This window comes from Octopus sinensis, linkage group LG3 (assembly GCF_006345805.1).
Source record: "Octopus sinensis linkage group LG3, ASM634580v1, whole genome shotgun sequence".
Lineage (NCBI taxonomy): Eukaryota > Metazoa > Mollusca > Cephalopoda > Octopoda > Octopodidae > Octopus > Octopus sinensis.
The window spans coordinates 23958963-23980307 of NC_042999.1; the positions used below are offsets into that span (position 1 = coordinate 23958963).

Sequence of the window (21345 nt, forward strand, 5' to 3'; positions counted from 1 at the left end):
TAATATTACAAACCTATGGAACAATCCTCTCCTCTGTATCCTGGGACACATTCACATTCGAACTTATCTCCCTTGTTGGTACATTTACCTTCATTCTGACATGGATTGCTACTGCATGGATCAACTGAAAAATTCATGTGGGATCATTAATACATCGTATCTCTATTATGTAATAATTATTTATCGGTTTATTCATTGCATCAGTCTCACGAAAATACGAAACTGATGCAGGTTTCGCTTGTTTCCTACCGCCAGTGGGCTAAATTACATGAATAAGATCAGATTCATATAGTCGTCTAAGAAACGTCCTCAAAGATGGTTACCTAGGACGTTGATATATACATATAGAGTGACCTGTTGCTGTATTAGAAACGTTGAAGATAATTGGAAGTGGAGAAAATGTATTACTGATAGTGTAAATGCGTTTTGCGCTTCGAAAGTTAATTTGTATGGAACGCTATGCGGAGCGAATATTTAAATCGGCTGTTTTGCGGATTGGTTCTGTGTAAGCGTACCTGTAAAAATGACTGGGTTATTCGATGTTTTTTTTAATAAATCTATATTCCATTATATAGTCTTTTACGACGATTGCAAAATATATGCATGATGACCTGACCTCTCTCTCTCTTTCTCCCTGTATATATATATATATATATATATATTTATGTATGTATGTATATATACATATGTATGTATATATATTTATATAAATATATATATACACACACACTCACATGTTCCTCTGGTTAAGTCGTTTCGACTTACGTCATTGCCATTTCGGAAGACACGTCGGTCTTTCTAAAGTTTTGAATAAATAATAAATACAGTATTAATTTACGTCGCCTGGCAAAACAGCAAGAACGTTCATATGCCGTACTGTTAGTTCCGGGTTTTATCGATTGATTACATTCGTACTCGTCTCCGTGGGAAAAAAATCAATAGAAACTTATAATCTGTATAGCATATCAGAATTATACTAAAATACTGTATGTTCCATTGATCCAGAGCCTCGACGTTTTAAGTTGAATAAAACGCAAGAGTCTTTTTCTCAATTAGGTAAATGTCTTGTTTTATTTGAAGAAATGGATCCCAATGCACAACGATTCGTAAAAATATTGGTGAGTTATCAAGATACTATTGCACCTTATTAGATCATCCTTGAAGAGAAGAAAAAGACAATTTAAGGAACCTTAGACAAGTTTGCACAAAGATATACACTATCATAACAGGAGTTAGAGAAGGATCCACAACCATCGACATCTCCTCCTTCTCCTCCTACTGCGCCAGCTTCAGCGAGTAACACGGACGTTAGACATCAGATACTCAACAGTACGGCATTTGAAATTATTTCTCTCTAATATAAAATCAGGTGGAGGCGCAATGGCCTAGTGGTTAGGGCAGCGGACTCGCGGTCGCAGGATCGCGGTTTCGATTCCCAGATCGAAAACACCTAAAAGCTCCACGAGGCTCCGGCAGGGGGTGGTGATCCCTTCTGTACTCTTTCACCACTCTTTCTCTCACTCTTTCTTCTGTTGGCCTGCTCGCTTAGCCAGCGGGGTGGCGTCATTCCAAGGCTAAAACAATGCGAACGCATTGTGACCAGCGATATGTAACAACATCTGATGGTCTGGTCGGTCACGTGATAAAAGCAGACTAGGCTTGCCTAACAAATCGTAGGCTAACACAAAATCAACCTAGGCTGGCCTAGGTATTAATTATCAAATGTTTATATATTTAAACTATGGTTAAATATATAAACAAATATAGAATACAAACAAAATCAAACAATATTACTAACCTATAGAACAATCGTCTCCTCTGTATCCTGGGACACATTCACATTCGAACTTATCTCCCTTGTTTGTACATTTACCTTCGTTCCGACATGGATTGCTACTGCATGGATCAACTGAAAGAAGAAAATAATAACTTAGCTCATCTGTTTCTGGAACCAATTAAGGACGTAGGGTAAGTAACGCAGTATTATGTGTTCTAACACAGCGTACACATTCAGCTGGAGGTCAATTTTACATTTTGTCATCAATGTTGCTTCTGTCGCTACTAATTATATATATCTAGAGTGTTTAAAGTGGGGGTATATCTCAAGAGTTCTATTGAACGGACAAAAGGATTAATCAAGTATTATCCAAATTTCTGACTGCCTTCCTCTTCTTAATATATATACATACATATGTATATATATATATATATATATATATATATATATATATATATATATATATATATATATATATATATATATATATATATATATATATATATATATATACATATATATATATATATAATATATATATATATATATATATATATATATATATATATATATAATTTAACAATTAAGGATAACTTCTTAATAAGGAATCTTAACAAGAATTTATCAGGTAGTTAGCGTGAAAAACCTCATAAGAGATAAAAATTCGAAAATGATTTTTTTTCTTTTGAACATATTAATTTATATTATATAGAGGGCATTATTACACATAAATGCCTCACACTAAGAGGGACATAAGTCATTACTACCAAAAATTTCACTAATCGTACCCAATGCAAGACATTTAAAAAGTGAATTTAGTCCTGTGATTTCTCACTTAGTGAAATTTTTGGTAGTAATGACTTATGTCCCTCTTAGTGTGAGGCATTTATGTGTAATAATGCCCTCTATATAATATAAATAAATAAATATATATATATATATAATATATATATATATATATATATATATATATATATATATTATATATATATATATATGTATATACGGAGAGTTTACGAAAAAAAGAACAAAAGACGAAGACAGGTGGTGTACAAAACAAACAGATGTATTAGTATAAAGCTCAGTAATAGAAAAAGTCTTTTACGTTTCGAGCCTACGCTCTTCTACAGAAAGGGACACAGAAAACAAGGAGAGAAACAGCTAGGGTCAGTTTGGTTGAGAAATGGGTGTATTTCCAGAAAAGCCTCAATCCGAAAACTTGGCTAACAACATTGTCCGGATCCAAGTCAAATACGTATTACTTCTGGCGTAGAAAATCCAAGTTTCACAACAATTATACCGTCAGATCCTTTGCCTAAGAGTAACTTATAATAAAAATGTGTTAAAGATTTTTCTTTGCCTTCTTTTCCTTATATATAAACACATCAACCCACACAAACACATATATATATATATGTACAAATATGTGTGCATGTGTGAGTTTGTGTGTGTGTGTGTTATGTGAGTCTATATATCAGTCCGTTTTTTGGTGTGATTACTTACAACTAAAGTAAAATATATAAGATCTGCACTGTCACACTCAGCCCGGCGCTTGAGTGCCTATTATTAAATGTGAGTACCAACCTATAGAACAGTCTTCTCCTCTGTATCCTGGGACACATTCACATTCAAACTTATCTCCCTTGTTTGTACATTGACCTCCATTCTTACACGGATTACTACTGCATGGATCAACTGAAAGTAAGAAGTACATTAAATATTTAGTATCCTCGCTTTTATAGATTAACTCTTTCATCATATGTCGCTTTGCTGACTGCAAATTACTTATCGATTTAAATACGGCGCTCAATATGAAATATATTCATGTTGAATATAAATAGTTCTTAAAAGAATTAAAAGATTATGAAATTTGTAAATATTTCCATTCTGGCACGTGCGAAGCAAGTTTGTGGGTAGGAATAAGTCGATAACATCGATGCAAGTGATCTATTGGCACGCCCGTTGTATGAAAGGCAAAGTTGGTCTCTGTAGAATATGAACAGAATTAAATGATATTACTAACCTATGGAACAATCATCTCCTCTGTATCCTGGGACACATTCACATTCGAACTTATCTCCCTTGTTTGTACATTTGCCTTCATTCTGACATGGATTGCTACTGCATGGATCAACTAAAAGAAGAAAATAATAACGTAGCATGTCTGTAACTTTATTTAAAACAAAGGAAAAACTCACTCATTTAACTGAATTGTTCAAATTAGTTTAGACTTCGAATTCAAGTCTAAACAAATTTTAGCTTTTTTCTTACTTCCGGCGCTTGAAATGTAATCCAGCAAAATGTCAAAATTTTGTGGTTGCCGTTGACAATAATCTATACAACATTGAGTGATGAGTAAATCCGTGGAATGCTCAGCCACTTGCACGTTAATTTCACAAGCAAGCTGTTCCGTTGATTATATCAGCTGGAACCCTCGTCGTCGTAACCCATGGAGTGATCCTATATATAGGTGGTGCTATTAAGTTAGACATGGCCTGGGCCAATAATGGCCGAAACCTATCAAAGTATCAAAGTATATATACATATATATATATATATTATATATATATATGTGTGTGTGTGTATGTACGTATATGTATTTATGTACATATATATATATGTATAAATGTATATATGTATATAAATGTGTATATGTATGTAAATATATATATATATGTATATGTGTGTGTGTGTGTGTATAATTAGTTGCGCCTAAAATTAAATATATAAGATCTGCACTTTTACACACTGCCCCGTGCTTGCGTGCCTATTATTAAATGTGAGTACCAACCTATAGAACAGTCTTCTCCTCTGTATCCTGGGACACATTCACATTCGAACTTATCTCCCTTGTTTGTACATTGACCTCCATTCTTACACGGATTGCTACTGCATGGATCAACTGAAAGTAAGAAATAGATTAAATATTTAGTATCCCCGCTTTTATACATTAACACATTCAGCATGTGTCGCTTTGCTGATAGCATATTGTTTGTCTATATAAATACTGCGCTCAATATAAAATATATTCACGCTGGATACAAAGAGATTTTAAAAGAATTATAAGATTATGAAATTTATAACGATGTCAATGTTACATTAGGAGCTTTTTAATTGCGTAAATTATTGAAATTTTGGTCGTCTATCGCAGTAATGGCAATGTGGTCTGTGTGATGTCACATTGAAACGGAATATTCTCAGAATCAGTGGCTCCAGAATTTCCAATTTATCTTGAAACAATATCTCTTGCCTTTTCTTTGCATTGTTCTATATGAGGTAAGAAAGGGTGCAATCACAAAGAGGACTTCTCTATGAATAGAATTACATAATATTAGTTTCACATTTTCGCACAAGGCCAGAAATTTCGGGGGAGTGGATAAGTGGATTACATCGATCCTAGTGCTCAGCTGGTATTTATTGTATCGACTTCAAAAGGATGAAAGCCAAAGTCGACCGCGTAGGAATTATAACAGAAGAAAATGATAAAGGTTTCGGATTTTGGCACGATACAAGCACGTTCGTGGGTAGGAGAAAGTCGATTACATCGATGCAAGTGATCTATTGGCACGCCCGTTGTATGAAAGGCAAAGTTGGTCTCTGTAGAATGAACAGAATTAAATGATTTACTAACCTATGGAACAATCATCTCCTCTGTATCCTGGGACACATTCACATTCGAACTTATCTCCCTTGTTTGTACATTTGCCTTCATTCTGACATGGATTGCTACTGCATGGATCAACTAAAAGAAAGAAAAATAATAACGTAGCATGTCTGTAACTTTATTTAAAACAAAGGAAAAACTCACTCATTTAACTGAATTGTTCAAATTAGTTTAAGACTTCGAATTCAAGTCTAAACAAATTTTAGCTTTTTTCTTACTTCCGGCGCTTGAAATGTAATCCAGCAAAATGTCAAAATTTTGTGGTTGCCGTTGACAATATCTATACAACATTGAGTGATGAGTAAATCCGTGGATGCTCAGCCACTTGCACGTTAATTTCACAAGCAAGCTGTTCCGTTGATTATATCAGCTGGACCCTCGTCGTCCGTAACCCATGGAGTGATCCTATATATAGGTGGTGCTATTAAGTTAGACATGGCTGGGCCAATAATGGCCGAAACCTATCAAAGTATCAAAGTATATATATATATATATATTATATATATGTGTGTGTGTGTGTATGTATGTATATGTTTTATGTACATATATATATTATATGTATAAATGTATATAGGGATAAATGTGTATATGTATGTAAATATATATTATCTGTATATGTTTGTGTGTGTGTATAATTAGTTTGCGCCTAACTTAAAAATATATAAGATCTACACTTTTACCACACAGCCCCGTGCTTGCGTGCCTATTATTAATGTGAGTACCAACCTATAGAACAGTCTTCTCCTCTGTATCCTGGGACACATTCACATTCGAACTTATCTCCCTTTTTTGTACATTTACCTCCATTCTTACACGGATTACTACTGCATGGATCAACTGAAAGTAAGAAATAGATTAAATATTTAGTATCCTCGCTTTTATACATTAACACATTCAGCATGTGTCGCTTTGCTGATAGCATATTGTTTGTCTATATAAATACTGCGCTCAATATAAAATATATTCACAGTGGATACAAAGAGATTTTAAAAGAATTATAAGATTATGAAATTAATAACGATGTCGATGTTACATTAGGAGCTTTTTAATTGCGTAAATTATTGAAATTTTGGTCGTCTATCGCAGTAATGGCAATGTGGTCTGTTTGATGTCACATTGAAACGGAATATTCTCAGAATCAGTGGCTCCAGAATTTCCAATTTATCCTGAAACAATATCTCTTGCCCTTTCTTCGTTTTGTTCTATATGAAGTAAGGAAGGGTGCAATCACAAAGAGGACTTCTCTATGAATAGAATTAAATAATATTAGTTTCACATTTTCGCACAAGGCCAGAAATTTCTGGGGAGTGGATAAGTGGATTACATCGATCCAAGTGCTCAGCTGGTATTTATTGTATCGACTTCAAAAGGATGAAAGCCAAAGTCGACCGCGTAGGAATTATAACAGAAGAAAATGATAAAGATTTCGGATTTTGGCACGATACAAGCACGTTCGTGGGTAGGAGAAAGTCGATTACATCGATCCCAATGTTCAATTGATACATATTTTATCGATCTGATGATTGAAAGGCAAAGTTGGTCTCGGTAGAATTTGAACAGAATTAAATAATATTACTAACCTATAGAACAGTCTTCTCCTCTGTATCCTGGGACACATTCACATTCGAACTTATCTCCTTTGTTTGTACATTTACCTCCATTCTTACACGGATTACTACTGCATGGATCAACTGAAAGTAAGAAGTACATTAATATTTACCATCCTCGCTTTTATAGATTAACTCTTTCAGCATATGACGCTTTGCTGAAAGCAAATTGTTTGTCTATTTAAATACTGCGCTCAACATAAAATATTTTACGTTGAATACACATAGTTCTTAAAGGAATTGAAAGATTATTAAATTTGTCAATATTCGCATTCTGGCACGAGCCAAGCAATTTTGTGGGTAGGAGTAATCGACCCCAGTGTTCAATTGATACATATTTTATCGATTTGATGAATGAAAGGCAAAGTTGGTCTCGGTCGAATTTGAACAAATTGTTTGTCTATTTAAATACTGCATTTTAATATATAATATATCCATGTTGAATACAAATAGTTCATAGAAGAATTAAAAGATTATGAAATTTCACCAAAATTTCCATTTAAAAACAAGTCGATGTTACATTAGGAGCTTTCTAATTGCGTAAATTATTGAAATTTTGGTTTTCTATCTCAGCAATTGCAATGTGTACTGTGTGATGTTATATTGTAATGGAATGTTTTTATGATCCTAGAATCAGTGGATCTAGCATTTCCAGTTGACCTTGGAACAATATCCCCTGCCATTTCTTCGCTTTGTTCCGTATGAAGTAAGAAAGGGTGTAAGCACAAAGAGGTCTTCTCTATGCGTAGAATTAAATAATATAGGTTGCATGTTGTTGCACAATGCCAGAAATTTCTGGGGAGTGGATAAGTGGATTACATCAATCCCGGTTTTCAGCTGGTACTTTTTGTATCGATCTCGAAAGGATGAAAGCCAAAGTCGACCGCTTAGGAATAAAATAATAATGGTTTCAAATTTCAGATAAGCAGGTTCTTGGGTAGGAGTATGTCAATTCCATCGACACCAATGTTCAATTGGTACATATTTTATCGATCTGATAATTGAAAGGCAAAGTTGGTCTTGGTAGAATATGAACAGAATCAAATAATATTACTAACCTATAGAACAATCCTCTCCTCTGTATCCTGGGACACATTCACATTCGAACTTATCTCCCTTGTTTGTACATTTACCTCCATTGTTACACGGATTGCTACTGCATGGATCAACTGAAAAATTCATGTGGGAACATTAATACATCGTATCTCTATTTTGTATGTATGTATGTATGTATGTATATATATCTATATATGTATATATATATATGAATAATATGTATGTGTGTATGTATGTATGTGTGCATATATGTACGTATATATATATATATATATATATATATATTTGTATGTATATATATATGTCTATGTATGTTTGTTATTAATATATATATAAAGAGAGGACAAATAGCCAGGGCTAGTTTGGGTGTGAAGCGGGTATATCTCCAGTGAAGCACTCAATCCGAATACTGGGCTCTCAACATTGTCGGGATCCAAGTCAAATACGGAATACTTCTGCCGTAGAAAATCCAAGTCTCACAACATTCAAACCGTCAGATTAATTGTCTAAGAGTTACTTGTAATAGAAACGTGTTAGAGAATTTTCTTTGTCTTTTTTCTTTTATATATATATATATATATATATAATATATATATATATATATATATATATATATATATATATATGTATGTATGTATGTATACCTATATCTATATGTATGTGTGTGGGTATGTTATGTGAGTCCATATTATGTGAGTCCGTTCTTGGCGTGATTACTTACGACTAAAATTAAATATATAAGCTCTGCACTTTCACACACAGCCCGGTGCCTGCGTGCCTATTATTAAATGAGTACCAACCTATAGAACAGTCTTCTCCTCTGTATCCGGGGACACATTCACATTCGAACTTATCTCCTTTGTTTGTACATTTACCTCCATTCTTACACGGATTACTATTGCATGGATCAACTGAAAGTAAAAATTACATTAAATAGTTAGTTTCCTCGCTTTTATAGATTAACTCTTTCAGCATATGACGCTTTGCTGAAAGCAAACTGTTTTTCTATTTAAATACTGCGCTCAATATGAAATATATTCATGTTGAATATAAATAGTTCTTAAAAGAATTAAAAGATTATGAAATTTTTCAATATTTTAATTCTGGCACGAGAGAAGCAAGTTTGTAGGTAGAAGTAAGTCGATTACATCTAGGCCAGTGATCTATTGGCACGCCCTTTGAATGAAAGGCAAAGTTGGTCTCTGTAGAATATGAACAGAATTTTTAAAATATTACTAACCTATAGAACAGTCTTCTCCTCTGTATCCTGGGACACATTCACATTCGAACTTATCTCCCTTGTTTGTACATTGACCTCCATTCTTACACGGATTACTACTGCATGGATCAACTAAAAAATGAAAATATTTACTTAGATCATCTGTTCGTCTATTTAAAACAAAGGAAAAACTTAATTATTTCATTTAATTGTACAAATTAGTTTAGACTTCGAATTCAAGTCTAAACAAATTTTAGCGTTTTTCTGACTTCCGACGCTTGAAATGTAAAACAGCAAAATGTCAAAATATTGTGGTTGCCGTTGACAATAATCTATACAATACCGAGCGACGAGTAAGTCCGTGGAGTGCTCAGCTACTTGCACGTTAATTTCACTAGCAAGCTGTTCCGTTGATCATATCAGCTGGGACCCTCGTTGTCATAACCCATGGAGTGACCGTATATGTATGTATATATGTATGTATGTATGTATGTATGTATGTATGTATGTATGTATGTATGTATGCATGTATGTATGTATGTATGTATGTATGTATGTATGTATGTATGTATATATATATGTAAATATATATATATATGTAAATATATATATATATATATGTAAATACTATTAATTCCAACCCATCATACAATCATAATAATAGGAATAGTATTAATAGTCGCAGTATTGGTAGCAGCAAAAGTGTTAACAATGATAATATTAATAATAGTATTAGTCGTGTTAATAACAATGGTAGTGTTTATGGTAACAACAATAACGGTATTATTGTCGGTGGTATTGCTGGTTGTAATACAATTAATAATACTAATAATAGTAGGAATAGTGTAGTTGTTAGCGCTAATAATAATAGTAACAACAATCATAACAATAAAAACTTCGTCTCGATCTCGGAGGACAACCCCAACAATTAAATTTTTATCTAGTAATTCTAAGATTAAGAATTCCATTTACCAGTGTAGAATTTCTTCCGGTACCGATGTTTTCTTCTATATAGGAGCGTCCACTTCTCAGTTATCCAAGAGAATTTCAAACCACTATTCAACATTCAGGGATAGGAAAAAACGACATAGTACAGGGCTAAGTAAATTAAATATATATTATTGAATGTGAGTACCAACCTATAGAACAGTCTTCTCCTCTGTATCCTGGGACACATTCACATTCAAACTTATCTCCCTTGTTTGTACATTTACCTCCATTCTTACACGGATTACTACTGCATGGATCAACTGAAAGTAAGAAGTACATTAAATATTTAGGATCGTCGCTTTTATAGATTAACTCTTTCAGCATATGACGCTTTGATGACAGCCAAGTGTTTGTCTATTTAAATACTGCGCTTAATATAAAATATTTTAGCGTTGAATACAAAGAGTTTTTAAAAGAATAAAAGAATATGAAATTTATTAATATTTTCATTTAAAAAAGTCGACGTTACATTAGGAGTTCTTTATTTGTGTTAATTACTGAAATTTTGGTTGTATGTCTCAGTAATGGCAATATGGACTGTGTGATGTCACATAGTAACGGAATGATTTGAGAACAAGTGGCTCCAGAATCTCCAATTTATCTTGAAACAATATCTCTTGCTTTTTCTCCGCTTTGTTCTATATGAAGTAAGAAAGGGTGCAATCACAAATAAGGCATCTCTATGCATAGAAGTAAAAAATATTTGTTTCACATTTTCACATAAGACCAGAAATTTCTTGGGAATGGATAAGTGGATTACATTGATCCTAGTGCTCAGCTGGTACTTATTCTATTGTCCTCGAAAGGATGAAAGCCAAAGTCGACCGCCTAGGAATAAAATAATAATGGTTTCAATTATTGACACGAGACAAGCAAGATCGTGGGCAGGAGTAAGTCGATTACATCGACTCAAATGTTCAATAGGCACATATCATATCGATCGGATGGGTGAAAGGCAAAGTTGGTCTCGGTAGAATATGAACAGAATTAAATAATATTACTAACCTATTGAACAATCCTCTCCTCTGTATCCTGGGACACATTCACATTCGAACTTATCTCCCTTGTTTGTACATTTACCTTCATTCTGACATGGATTGCTACTGCATGGATCAACTAATAGAAGAAAATAATAACTTAGCTGATGTGTTCCTCCATTTAAAACAAAGGAAAAACTCATTTATTTCACTTTATTGCTGAATTACAATTTCGAAGAATTCAGATCTAAACTAATTTTAGATTTTATTACTTCCGACGCTTGAAATGTAAATCAAAAAAATGTCAAAATATTCTTATTGTCGTTGAGTGATGAGTAAGCTTGATTTACCTTCTGGTTGGTGCATAAGTAAAAGTGACGCATAAATATAAATGGCTAAAGGTCCATCTCAGATAAGCCCAGTTTTGCAGAGTCTGTGTCAAATATTCCCTACTAGACCGGACACAGAGCCGTCACAGGATTACTCCTTTTTCCGGCTCAGTGGACAAGAGCCACGTAATGTGAAGTGTTTTGATTAAGAAGTGAACGTTTCTTCCGATCCAGGAATCTATCGATTACCAGTACGAAGTGCAATCAACCAAGCCACACACCTACACAAACATATATTCTATCAAATATACTTTGATAGGTTTCGGCCATTATTGGCCCAGGCCATGTCTAACTTAATAGCACCACCGTTTTTATTATTTTTTTGCAATTTAATTATCATTGGTGTTTTATTGTCATTTTAATTTTAATATTTCTATCATACGTAATTTTCTAGATGGTGTAATTTTATTGTTCATTTTGAATTTATAAAAGGTGTTTTTTTCTAATTTTTTATATATATATATATCATATTGTGTGAAATTTGATTTAGCTTTTCTAAATTGAATTTTTTTCCCTGTAAGTTAGGATTAATATTCCCCTCAAATAATAATTATTATTATATATATATATATATATATATATATATATATAATATATAATTTTTTTCCGAATGAGATAAAAACCAAAGCCGTGAAGATTTTAGATAATTTATAAAGAGACGGTCTTACAGCTGTTTCGGGGATATTTTTGATATCTCTTCATCGGAGACGGTGTGAGAAAATGGTTACGCAATCGTTAATTTAGATGAGATATGAAATAGAGAGTGACGTGGGGGAATGAAAATAGATGTAAGATATGCAGGGATATTGCATTTGTATATCCATTATTTAGGCAGAATTGTATACATATATGATTCCAATAATTTGTGAGTAAATTCCAATAGTATCTAAAATTGCTTATTCCAGTGCTATTAAATCAAGGGTTTTATTTTAAGGGACCTAACAGTAGGGAATGCATTTATAATGTCAAATCGAAAACAGGAAGAGCGAAAGGTAAAGTTAGTCTCGGTAGAATATGAACAGAATTAAACAACATTACTAACCTATAGAACAATCCTTTCCCCTGTATCCTGGGACGCATTCACATTCGAACTTATCTCCCTTGTTTGTGCATTTCCCTTCATTCTGACATGGATTGCTACTGCATGGATCAACTAAAAGAAGAAAATAATAACTTCGCTCATCTGTCCCTCTATTTAAACAAAGGAAAAACTTATGTATTTTACTTAACAATTTAAATTAGTTTAGACTTCGAATTCAATTCTAAACAAATTTTAGCATTTTTCATACTTCCGAAGCTTGATATGTAAACCAGCAAAATGTCAAAACATTGTTGTTGCCGTTGGCAATAATCTATACAAAATTGAGTGATTAGTAAATCCGTGGAGTTCTCAGCCACTTGCACGTTAATTTCACGAGCAAGCTGTTCCGTTCATCATATCAGCTGGGACCCTCATCGTGGTAAACTATGGAGTGATCCTATATGTATGTATGTATGTATGTATGTATGTATGTATGTATGTATGTATGTATGTATGTATGTATGCATGTATGTATGTATGCATGTATGTATGTATGTATGTATGTATGTATGTATGTATGTATGTATGTATGTATGTAAGCATGTATGAATGCGTATGTATATATGTATAAATGTATATATGTATATATATGTATATATGTATTTTTATGTATATATATGTGTATATATATGTATATATGTATATACATATATAATTACTTACGCCTAAAATTGAATATATATTATTAAATGTGAGTACCAACCTATAGAACAGTCGTCTCCTCTGTTTCCTGGGACACATTCACATTCGAACTTATCTCCCCTGTTTGTACATTGACCTCCATTCTTACACGGATTACTACTGCATGGATCAACTGAAAGTAAGAAGTACATTAAATATTTAGTTTCCTCGCTTTTATAGATTAACTCTTTCATCATATGTCGCTTTGCTGACTGGAAATTATTTATCTATTTAAATACGGCGCTTAATATGCAATATATTCATGTTGAATATAAATAGTTCTTAAAAGAATGAAAAAATTATTAAATTTGTTAATATCTGCATTCTGGCACGAGGCAAGCAAATTCGTGGGTAGGAGTAATCGATCCTAGTATTCAATTGGTATATATATTATCGATCTGATGAGTGAAAGGCAAAGTTGGTCTCGGAAGAATTTGAACAGAATTAAATAATATTACTAACCTATAGAACAATCCTCTCCTCTATATCCTGGGACACATTCACATTCGAACTTATCTCCCTTGTTTGTACATTTACCTTCGTTTTGACATGGATTCTCCGTCCGGATTACGGATCCGTGGTACAAGCTGCCAGACGAGATGGTGAAGATGCCGACGACCGCTTTGTTCAAAGCCTCCCTGAACCTCAAGTGGCCTGAACTCTTTACATGAACACCACCCTGTACTTAACTTCATGTCCCTCTACATGGCCTTGCTAACTAACTAACTAACTACTACTGCATGGATCAACTAAAAGAAGAAAATAATAGCTTAGCTCATCTTTTTTCCTATTTGTAATCACCCCACTTTATCGTATGGTTAACACCATATAGATTTCTGGTGCATCCAAGTCAAGTACCATATTCTTGTGAATTCAATAGAACTCATTTGAATCTTAATTGCTTAAACCGAATATATATATATATATAAAGGGAAAGTTTACGAAAATACACAAAAGACGAAGGCAGGTGGAGTACAAACAAACAAATGTATTAGTATAACGCTCAGGAATAGAAAAAGTGTTTTACGTTTCGAACCTACGCTCTTCGACAGAAAGATACACAGAAAAAAAACAAGGAGAGAAACAAGGAGAGAAAAAAATGCTTGTAGGAGCTAACGATCTATCATAGCGTCCTGACTTCGGACAGTGGTTAGACGCGAGTGGGACAGTAGGGGAGGTAACAGGGTCAAGTGACTTCCAATATGAAGGTGCCCCCAACACAAAGGTGCGTGTGTGTATAAGAGAGTATGTATGTGCGTGTGAAAGAGGGCTGGTGGTCTGGACGTGTGTGTGTATGTATATGTGTATGTGGAGATGTGGGGATGGGTGTGTGGGTGGCGTGCTGTGGGTGGTGTATTGTGATGTGATGTGTAATGTTGTATGGTGTAGTGTAGTGTGGTGTGATGTTGTGGGGAGGTGGGGGAGGTGAGAGTGGGGAAGGCACAGGTGGGGTATTGGTTCGGCTGGGGGTTGGGGTAGAATGGGGTTTGTGGGTAGGTGGAGGGTGGGGTTAGAGGTGAGGTATGTGGGGGAGGGGTATGGGATATGGGTGAGGTATGTGGGGAGAGGTGTGGGATAAGGGTAAGGTGTGTAGGGGAGGGGTGGGGTAGAGTGGGGGAAGGGGGTGGGAAGGATAGCGAAGGTGGAGTAGAGGTGGATGGGTTTATGGGGGGAGGGGAAGGTGGGTATATGAAGAGAGAGAGAAGGAGAGAAGAGAGGGGGACGAGAGATGGGGGAGAAAGAGGCGAGAGGAGGGGAGACAATAGAGGAGGGGGAATAGGAGGGATAGGGGGAGGGAGGAGACGGAAAGAGGAGAGGAGAGGAGGAGGAGGGATGGGGAGAGGGGAGAAAAGGGGAATGAGGGAGCAGAGAGAAAGAGAGAAGGGGAAGAGTGAAGAAGAGAGAAGAAGAGGGAGAAGAGGGAAGAAGGGGGAAGAAGGGTAAAAAGGGAAGAAGAGGGAAAGAGAGTAGGGGTGAAAAGATGTAGGAGTGAAGAGAAGTAAGAGTCTGGGAGGAGGTTAGATGAAAAGCGGGGAGAGTTGAGCTGAAATGGCGTAAAAGAGCGAAGAGAGAAGATTAATCTCTGTTCACGGCGCAAACGGGAATCCAGTTGGCCTCTGTGCAAGGACAATCCGAACACAGACAGGTTTTGCAAGGAGCAGAAATGCGTGAGACCGGTGTGTCATTGGCAAGGCGGATGTCTCGGAGGTGTTCCACGAACCGGTCAGCCAAGCGGCGTCCCGTTTGTCGGATGTACAGGGAATGGCAGAGAGAGCAGGAGATGCAATAGATGATATTGCTGGAGGTGCAGGTGAAGGAGTCATATATATATTATATATATAATTACTTACGCCTAAAATTGAATATATATTATTAAATGTATGTACCAACCTATAGAACAGTCTTCTCCTCTGTATCCTGGGACACATTCACATTCGAACTTATCTCCCTTGTTTGTACATTTACCTCCATTCTTACACGGATTACTACTGCATGGATCAACTGAAAGGAAGAAGTACATTAAATATTTAGTTTCCTCGCTTTTATAGATTAACTCTTTCAGCATATGACGCTTTGCTGACAGCAAACTGCTTGACTATTTAAATACTGCGCTCAATATAAAACATATTCGTATTGAATACGAATAGCTCTTAAAAGAATTAAAAATTTATAAAATTGATCAATATTTTCATTAAAAAAAGTTGATGTTACATTAGGAGCATTCTATTTGCGTAGATTATCGAAATTTTGGTTATATGTCTCAGTAATGGCAATGTGGACTATGTGATGTCACATTGTAACGGAATATTCTCAGAATCAGTGGGTCTAGAATTTCCCATTCATCTTGAAACAATATCTCTTGTCATTTCTTCTCTTTGTTCTATATGAAGTAAGAAAGGGTGCAAGCACAAAGAGGACTTCCCTATACTTACAATTAAATAATATTAGTTTCACATTTTCACACAAGGTCCGAGGTTTCGGTGGAGTGGATAAGCGGATTAAATTGATCCCAGTGCTCAGCTGGTACTTATGGTATCGACCTCGAAAGGAGAAAAGCCAAAGACTACCGCGTAGGAATAAAATAATAAAGGTTTCAAATTTTGGCACGAGAGAAATTTTGGCAGAGAGGGTAGGGGTTCGTCGATTACATCGACCCCTATGTTCAATTGGTACATATTTTATCGATCTGATAGGTGAAAGGCAAAGTTGGTTTCGGTCGAATATGAACAGAATTAAATTATATTACTTACCTATAGAACAATCCTCTCCTCTGTATCCTGGGACACATTCACATTCGAACTTATCTCCCTTATTTGTACATTTGCCTCCATTTTGACATGGATTGCTACTGCATGGATCAACTAAAAGAAGAAAATAATAACTTAGCTCATCTGTTTCTCTATTTAAAACAAAGAAAACACACATTTATTTCACTTAATTATTCAAATTCCAATTTCGAAGAATTCAGATCTAAACTAATTTTAGATTTTCTTACTTCCGACGCTTGAAATGTAAACCAACAAAATGTCAAAATATTCTTATTGTCGTTGACAATAATCAATACAACATTGAGTGATGAGTAAGCTTGATTTACCTTCTGGTTGGTGCATAAATAAAAGTGACATGTGAATATAAAGGGCTAAAGTTTTTCTTCAGATAAGCCCAGTTTTGCTGAGTCTGTGTCAAATATTCCCTACTAGACTGGACACAGAGCCGTCACAGGATTACTCATTTTGCCGGCTCATTGGACAAGAGCCACGTAATGTGAAGTGTTTTGATTAAGAAGAGAACGTTTCGTCCGATCCAGGAATCTATCGATCACCAGTACGAAGTGTTATCAACCAAGCCATACACCTCCACAAACATATATATATATATATATATATATATATATATATATATGTATATGTATAACATTTTTTTTGAATGAGATAAAATCCAAGGCTGTGAAGATTTTAGAACATTTATAACTAGACGGTCTTACAGCTGTTTCCGGGATATGTTTTTGTTATCCCTTCATCGGAGACGGTGTGAGAAAATGTTTAAGCAATAGTTAATTTAAATAAGATATGAAATAGAGAGTGAAGTGGAGGAATGAAAATAGATGTGAGATATGCAGGGATATTACATTTGTGGATTCATTATTTAGGCAGAATGGTATACATATAAGATTCCAATACCTTGTGAGTAAATTCCAATAGTATTTACAACTGGTCATTCCAAGTATAGAGTTTGTAAACAGGGCTATTCGATCGAGGGTCTTATTTAAAGTGTCATAAAAGTAGAAAATGTATTTGTAAGGTCAAATCGAAAACAGGAAGAGCGAAAAGCAAAGTTGGTCTAGGTAGTTTTTGAACAAAATCAAATAATATTACTAACCCATAGAACAGTCTTCTCCTCTGTATCCTGGGACACATTCACATTCGAACTTATCTCCTTTGTTTGTACATTGACCTCCATTCTTACATGGATTGCTACTGCATGGATCAACTACAAGAGGAAAATAATAACTTAGCTCATCTATTCCTATATTTAAAATAAAGGAAAAACTTAATTGCGAGACTAACACACACATGCATATCATCACCCTCATATGTGAATATCATCACCAACCTATAGAACAGTCTTCTCCTCTGTATCCTGGGAAACATTCGCATACAAACTTATCTCCCTTGTTTGTACATTGGCCTCCATTCTTACACGGATTACTACTGCATGGATCAACTGAAAGAGGAAAAGAGACTTTATTATAATTGAAATCATTCAGGTTATCTTGCAATGTCTCATTATTGTTCATATTTCTATTATTATAGAAAATGTTCATTTTTTTTTTAAATCATGAAGTGAAGAAATAATTTGAGAAACATTCATCAAGTTGGAGAAACCAATTTAAGCTTTATCCCTGCTAATATATCATAATATTAATTTCATTTTGTAAACCGTTTGGAAATTACCCTGTAAAGAGATTTAACTAAGTTACTTTTAATTTGTTTTGCAAATCGAATTATTAACCATATAATATTGTTTTTATTAGAATTTGTATTAAAATTATCTATTTGTGTGTTAATTATATTGATATATAAATCTTTAGTTAAATATTTTCAATGAGAATATTATATATTGAATTTATATTGAGTGATCCATTGTTTCAAAGTATTAATACTATTAAAGTATTTATACATTTACTACCAGCGATTATATATATATTATAATATATTATAATATATTATTATTAATATCAGGAAATCAATATTAGAAAATTCTTCAGAAAGATATATATGTTTAAAATAAATGTTGTATTAAAAATACAAATATATATAAAAATCTATGTAAATATGTATAAGTATAATATACATTTTAAACTATCATATGCATTATATATTTATACTTATACATATTTACATATATTTTTATATATATTTATATTTTTAATACAACAATTGTTTTACACACGTATATATCTTTCTGAAGAATTTTCTACTATTGGTTTCCCGATATTAATAATAATATATTATAAAATATATATTTATATATGCGTATGTCGTTTTGTTTATTTTTATGAATTTTATTACCAAGGCTTTGGGTATCAACTGTTTTATTAATTTTAACCCCTTATATTTTTTTTATTTAAGTATTCAGAGTTATTACGATCGTAGATGTTAGTTTGATGTGTACCTTGAGGTTTTTTGATTTTATGATCAATCTTTTAGATTTATTTGTTCCGTATTATTATCATTCACACTGCATAAGTTTTGCTCACTAATTCCAGCGTGTAAAATTTCATTGTTATTTAGTGAATATTTATTATTGCCATAATGTCTATTCTTGCTAGAACGTTTAGATTTTTGGTTGCTTTCCGTTATATCCAAGTTATTCTTATTACTGTAGTTATCGTTCAGACCATAACATTTTAACTGTTGCTTATATCCTGCTTTAATAAATACTAAGTTATAACAGTCTGCACTACTGTCTAAAATTTCCTCATTTGATGATAGATACGAAACTCTTTTTGAAATATTCCAGACCAAAGTATTTGTGATAAATTTAAGATGATTACTTCCAATGTTTATATATCTTAGATTAGTGTGAGGTTTATGGTAGGGTTTATGTTTCTCAGACACAATATTAATGTTCACATCTAAGAAGTTGACCGAATTATACTCATTTTCGATATTAATGAATAATCCAATATTAATATCGCCAAGCTAACATGGCAATCCAGAAAAATAGGACGAATGCTGCCGTTGATTAGCTCCAAGAGGCCATCGCCTCTAGCTAGCTATGTGTCACACAAACCTGTCTCCATTATAAGCTTCGAACAGGGGAGGTCCTATTTTTCTGGACTGCTATGTTAGCTCGGCGATAACTATTAATATCCAATACCGCTGCCCTAGTCTTCTTTAGAGAGAATTAGAAATAATGATATTTCTATAGGATAATCCAATGTTTTTAAAGAATTATAAAATTTCTTCTGATATAATTCCAGTTTTCTATAGCTTGGTTTGTAAGTATAAAAAGCGCTTCATCCTTATACAGACCTCCTCTCCCCCACAAGCTCAAGAAAATCCCTACTTAGATTGAATAAAAGATACATACCCACTAAATAAGTGACTTGTGATGCGTCCACTGATACCATTGTTGTATCAAGGCTATCATTAGTGTGCTTTCTAAACCAATATTGGCTATCAAAATTAATAACCCTTTTTCTGGCAGCTAAGATAATGTTACTTTCATTCCTATTTAGAATAGAGTTCTTTCTCGCGAACAAAAGAGCTTTGCTTAGTAAAATAGGTTTAATTGACGAATAATAATTATCTATTACAGTCTTCAAAAACTTATTTCTATTCTTGTTTTCAGTTCTATTAAACCAGTGTATTACTCCCTGTGTGTTATACGATAGTTGTAACGTTAATGTTTTCTTAAGTGTAGGTATGTATTAATCGATAATAGCTTTGCTTCCTTTACCTAGGTCCGATTTACCTGGGTAAATTAATCTTATTATCTGATTACTATGGAATTGTTTTTGCGGTCTTTTAATATGGTTACAAGTCTTTTTGGCACAAAAGGTTCAGTTCTATCATCTACTTTGTATTCAGTCATTATTTGTGTGGACATTAAGTTAATCGTTCTTAACATATTTTTATCTGCTTTCCTATAAAGTTTTGTCATATATTTTCTAAGTACTTCATGATAGTAGTTTATATTAATATTATAGATGTTACCAGTCTTGTGTGAATGTACAATAATTCCATTTCTGCTCTTAAGGATCAAGATTATAAATTTAAGTTTTTTAATATGTTCATTTCCTCTAAGGGGATATTTCTTAAATTTAACACTTTTCACTATTGTTAAATTTAAGAAATACTCAAACATGTACATGTACACAGATATATCTGTTTATTCTATTCCATGTCAGTATCAATTATGTAAGTACATACACAATTTCAAGCTTATATACAAGTAGCAATACCAACCTATAGAACAGTCTTCTCCTCTATATCCTGGGACACATTCACAGTCGAATTTATCTCCCTTGTTTGTGCATTTACCTTCATTCTTACACGGATTACTACTGCATGGATCAACTGAAAGTAAGAATTACATTAAATATATAAGATCCTCTCTTTTATAGAAAATCAAATTCGGCATATGTCGCTTTGCTGACAGCAGATTCTTTTCTATTTTAATACTGCGCTTAATATAAAAAATATTCATGCTAAATAAAAAGAGTTTCTGGAAGAATTAAAAAGAAATTTATCGCCATTTTCTATTTTAAGAAAAGTCGATGTTACATTAGAAGCCTTTTGATTAGGTAAACTATTGAAATTTTGTTTGTCTATCTCAGCAACGGCTAAATGAATAATCTTTTTATATTGTTTATTTAAATATCTATTTTACTCTCT

General features: G+C 33.6%; 1 protein-coding gene across 8 annotated transcripts in view; it reads right to left on the bottom strand.

Moving 5' to 3' along the window:
* Positions 1 to 21345, bottom strand: part of LOC115209150 (fibropellin-1) — a 66526-nt gene that overhangs the window by 26664 nt on the left and 18517 nt on the right. For 5 of the 8 annotated variants that reach the window (XM_036500895.1, XM_036500894.1, XM_036500892.1 and 2 more), the window contains 19 exons: positions 20917 to 21027; positions 18056 to 18166; positions 17822 to 17932; positions 16693 to 16803; positions 15833 to 15943; positions 12722 to 12832; positions 11319 to 11429; positions 10463 to 10573; positions 9345 to 9455; positions 8905 to 9015; positions 8107 to 8217; positions 7022 to 7132; positions 6168 to 6278; positions 5409 to 5519; positions 4569 to 4679; positions 3801 to 3911; positions 3362 to 3472; positions 1799 to 1909; positions 14 to 124 (listed from right to left, as the gene is read on the bottom strand). In XM_036500895.1, coding sequence (XP_036356788.1) covers positions 14 to 124; positions 1799 to 1909; positions 3362 to 3472; positions 3801 to 3911; positions 4569 to 4679; positions 5409 to 5519; positions 6168 to 6278; positions 7022 to 7132; positions 8107 to 8217; positions 8905 to 9015; positions 9345 to 9455; positions 10463 to 10573; positions 11319 to 11429; positions 12722 to 12832; positions 15833 to 15943; positions 16693 to 16803; positions 17822 to 17932; positions 18056 to 18166; positions 20917 to 21027 — 2109 coding nt within the window. The remainder of the gene's footprint in view (positions 1 to 13; positions 125 to 1798; positions 1910 to 3361; positions 3473 to 3800; positions 3912 to 4568; positions 4680 to 5408; positions 5520 to 6167; positions 6279 to 7021; positions 7133 to 8106; positions 8218 to 8904; positions 9016 to 9344; positions 9456 to 10462; positions 10574 to 11318; positions 11430 to 12721; positions 12833 to 15832; positions 15944 to 16692; positions 16804 to 17821; positions 17933 to 18055; positions 18167 to 20916; positions 21028 to 21345) is intronic. The other 3 variants (XM_036500896.1, XM_036500897.1, XM_036500898.1) reach the window with 3 other exon arrangements.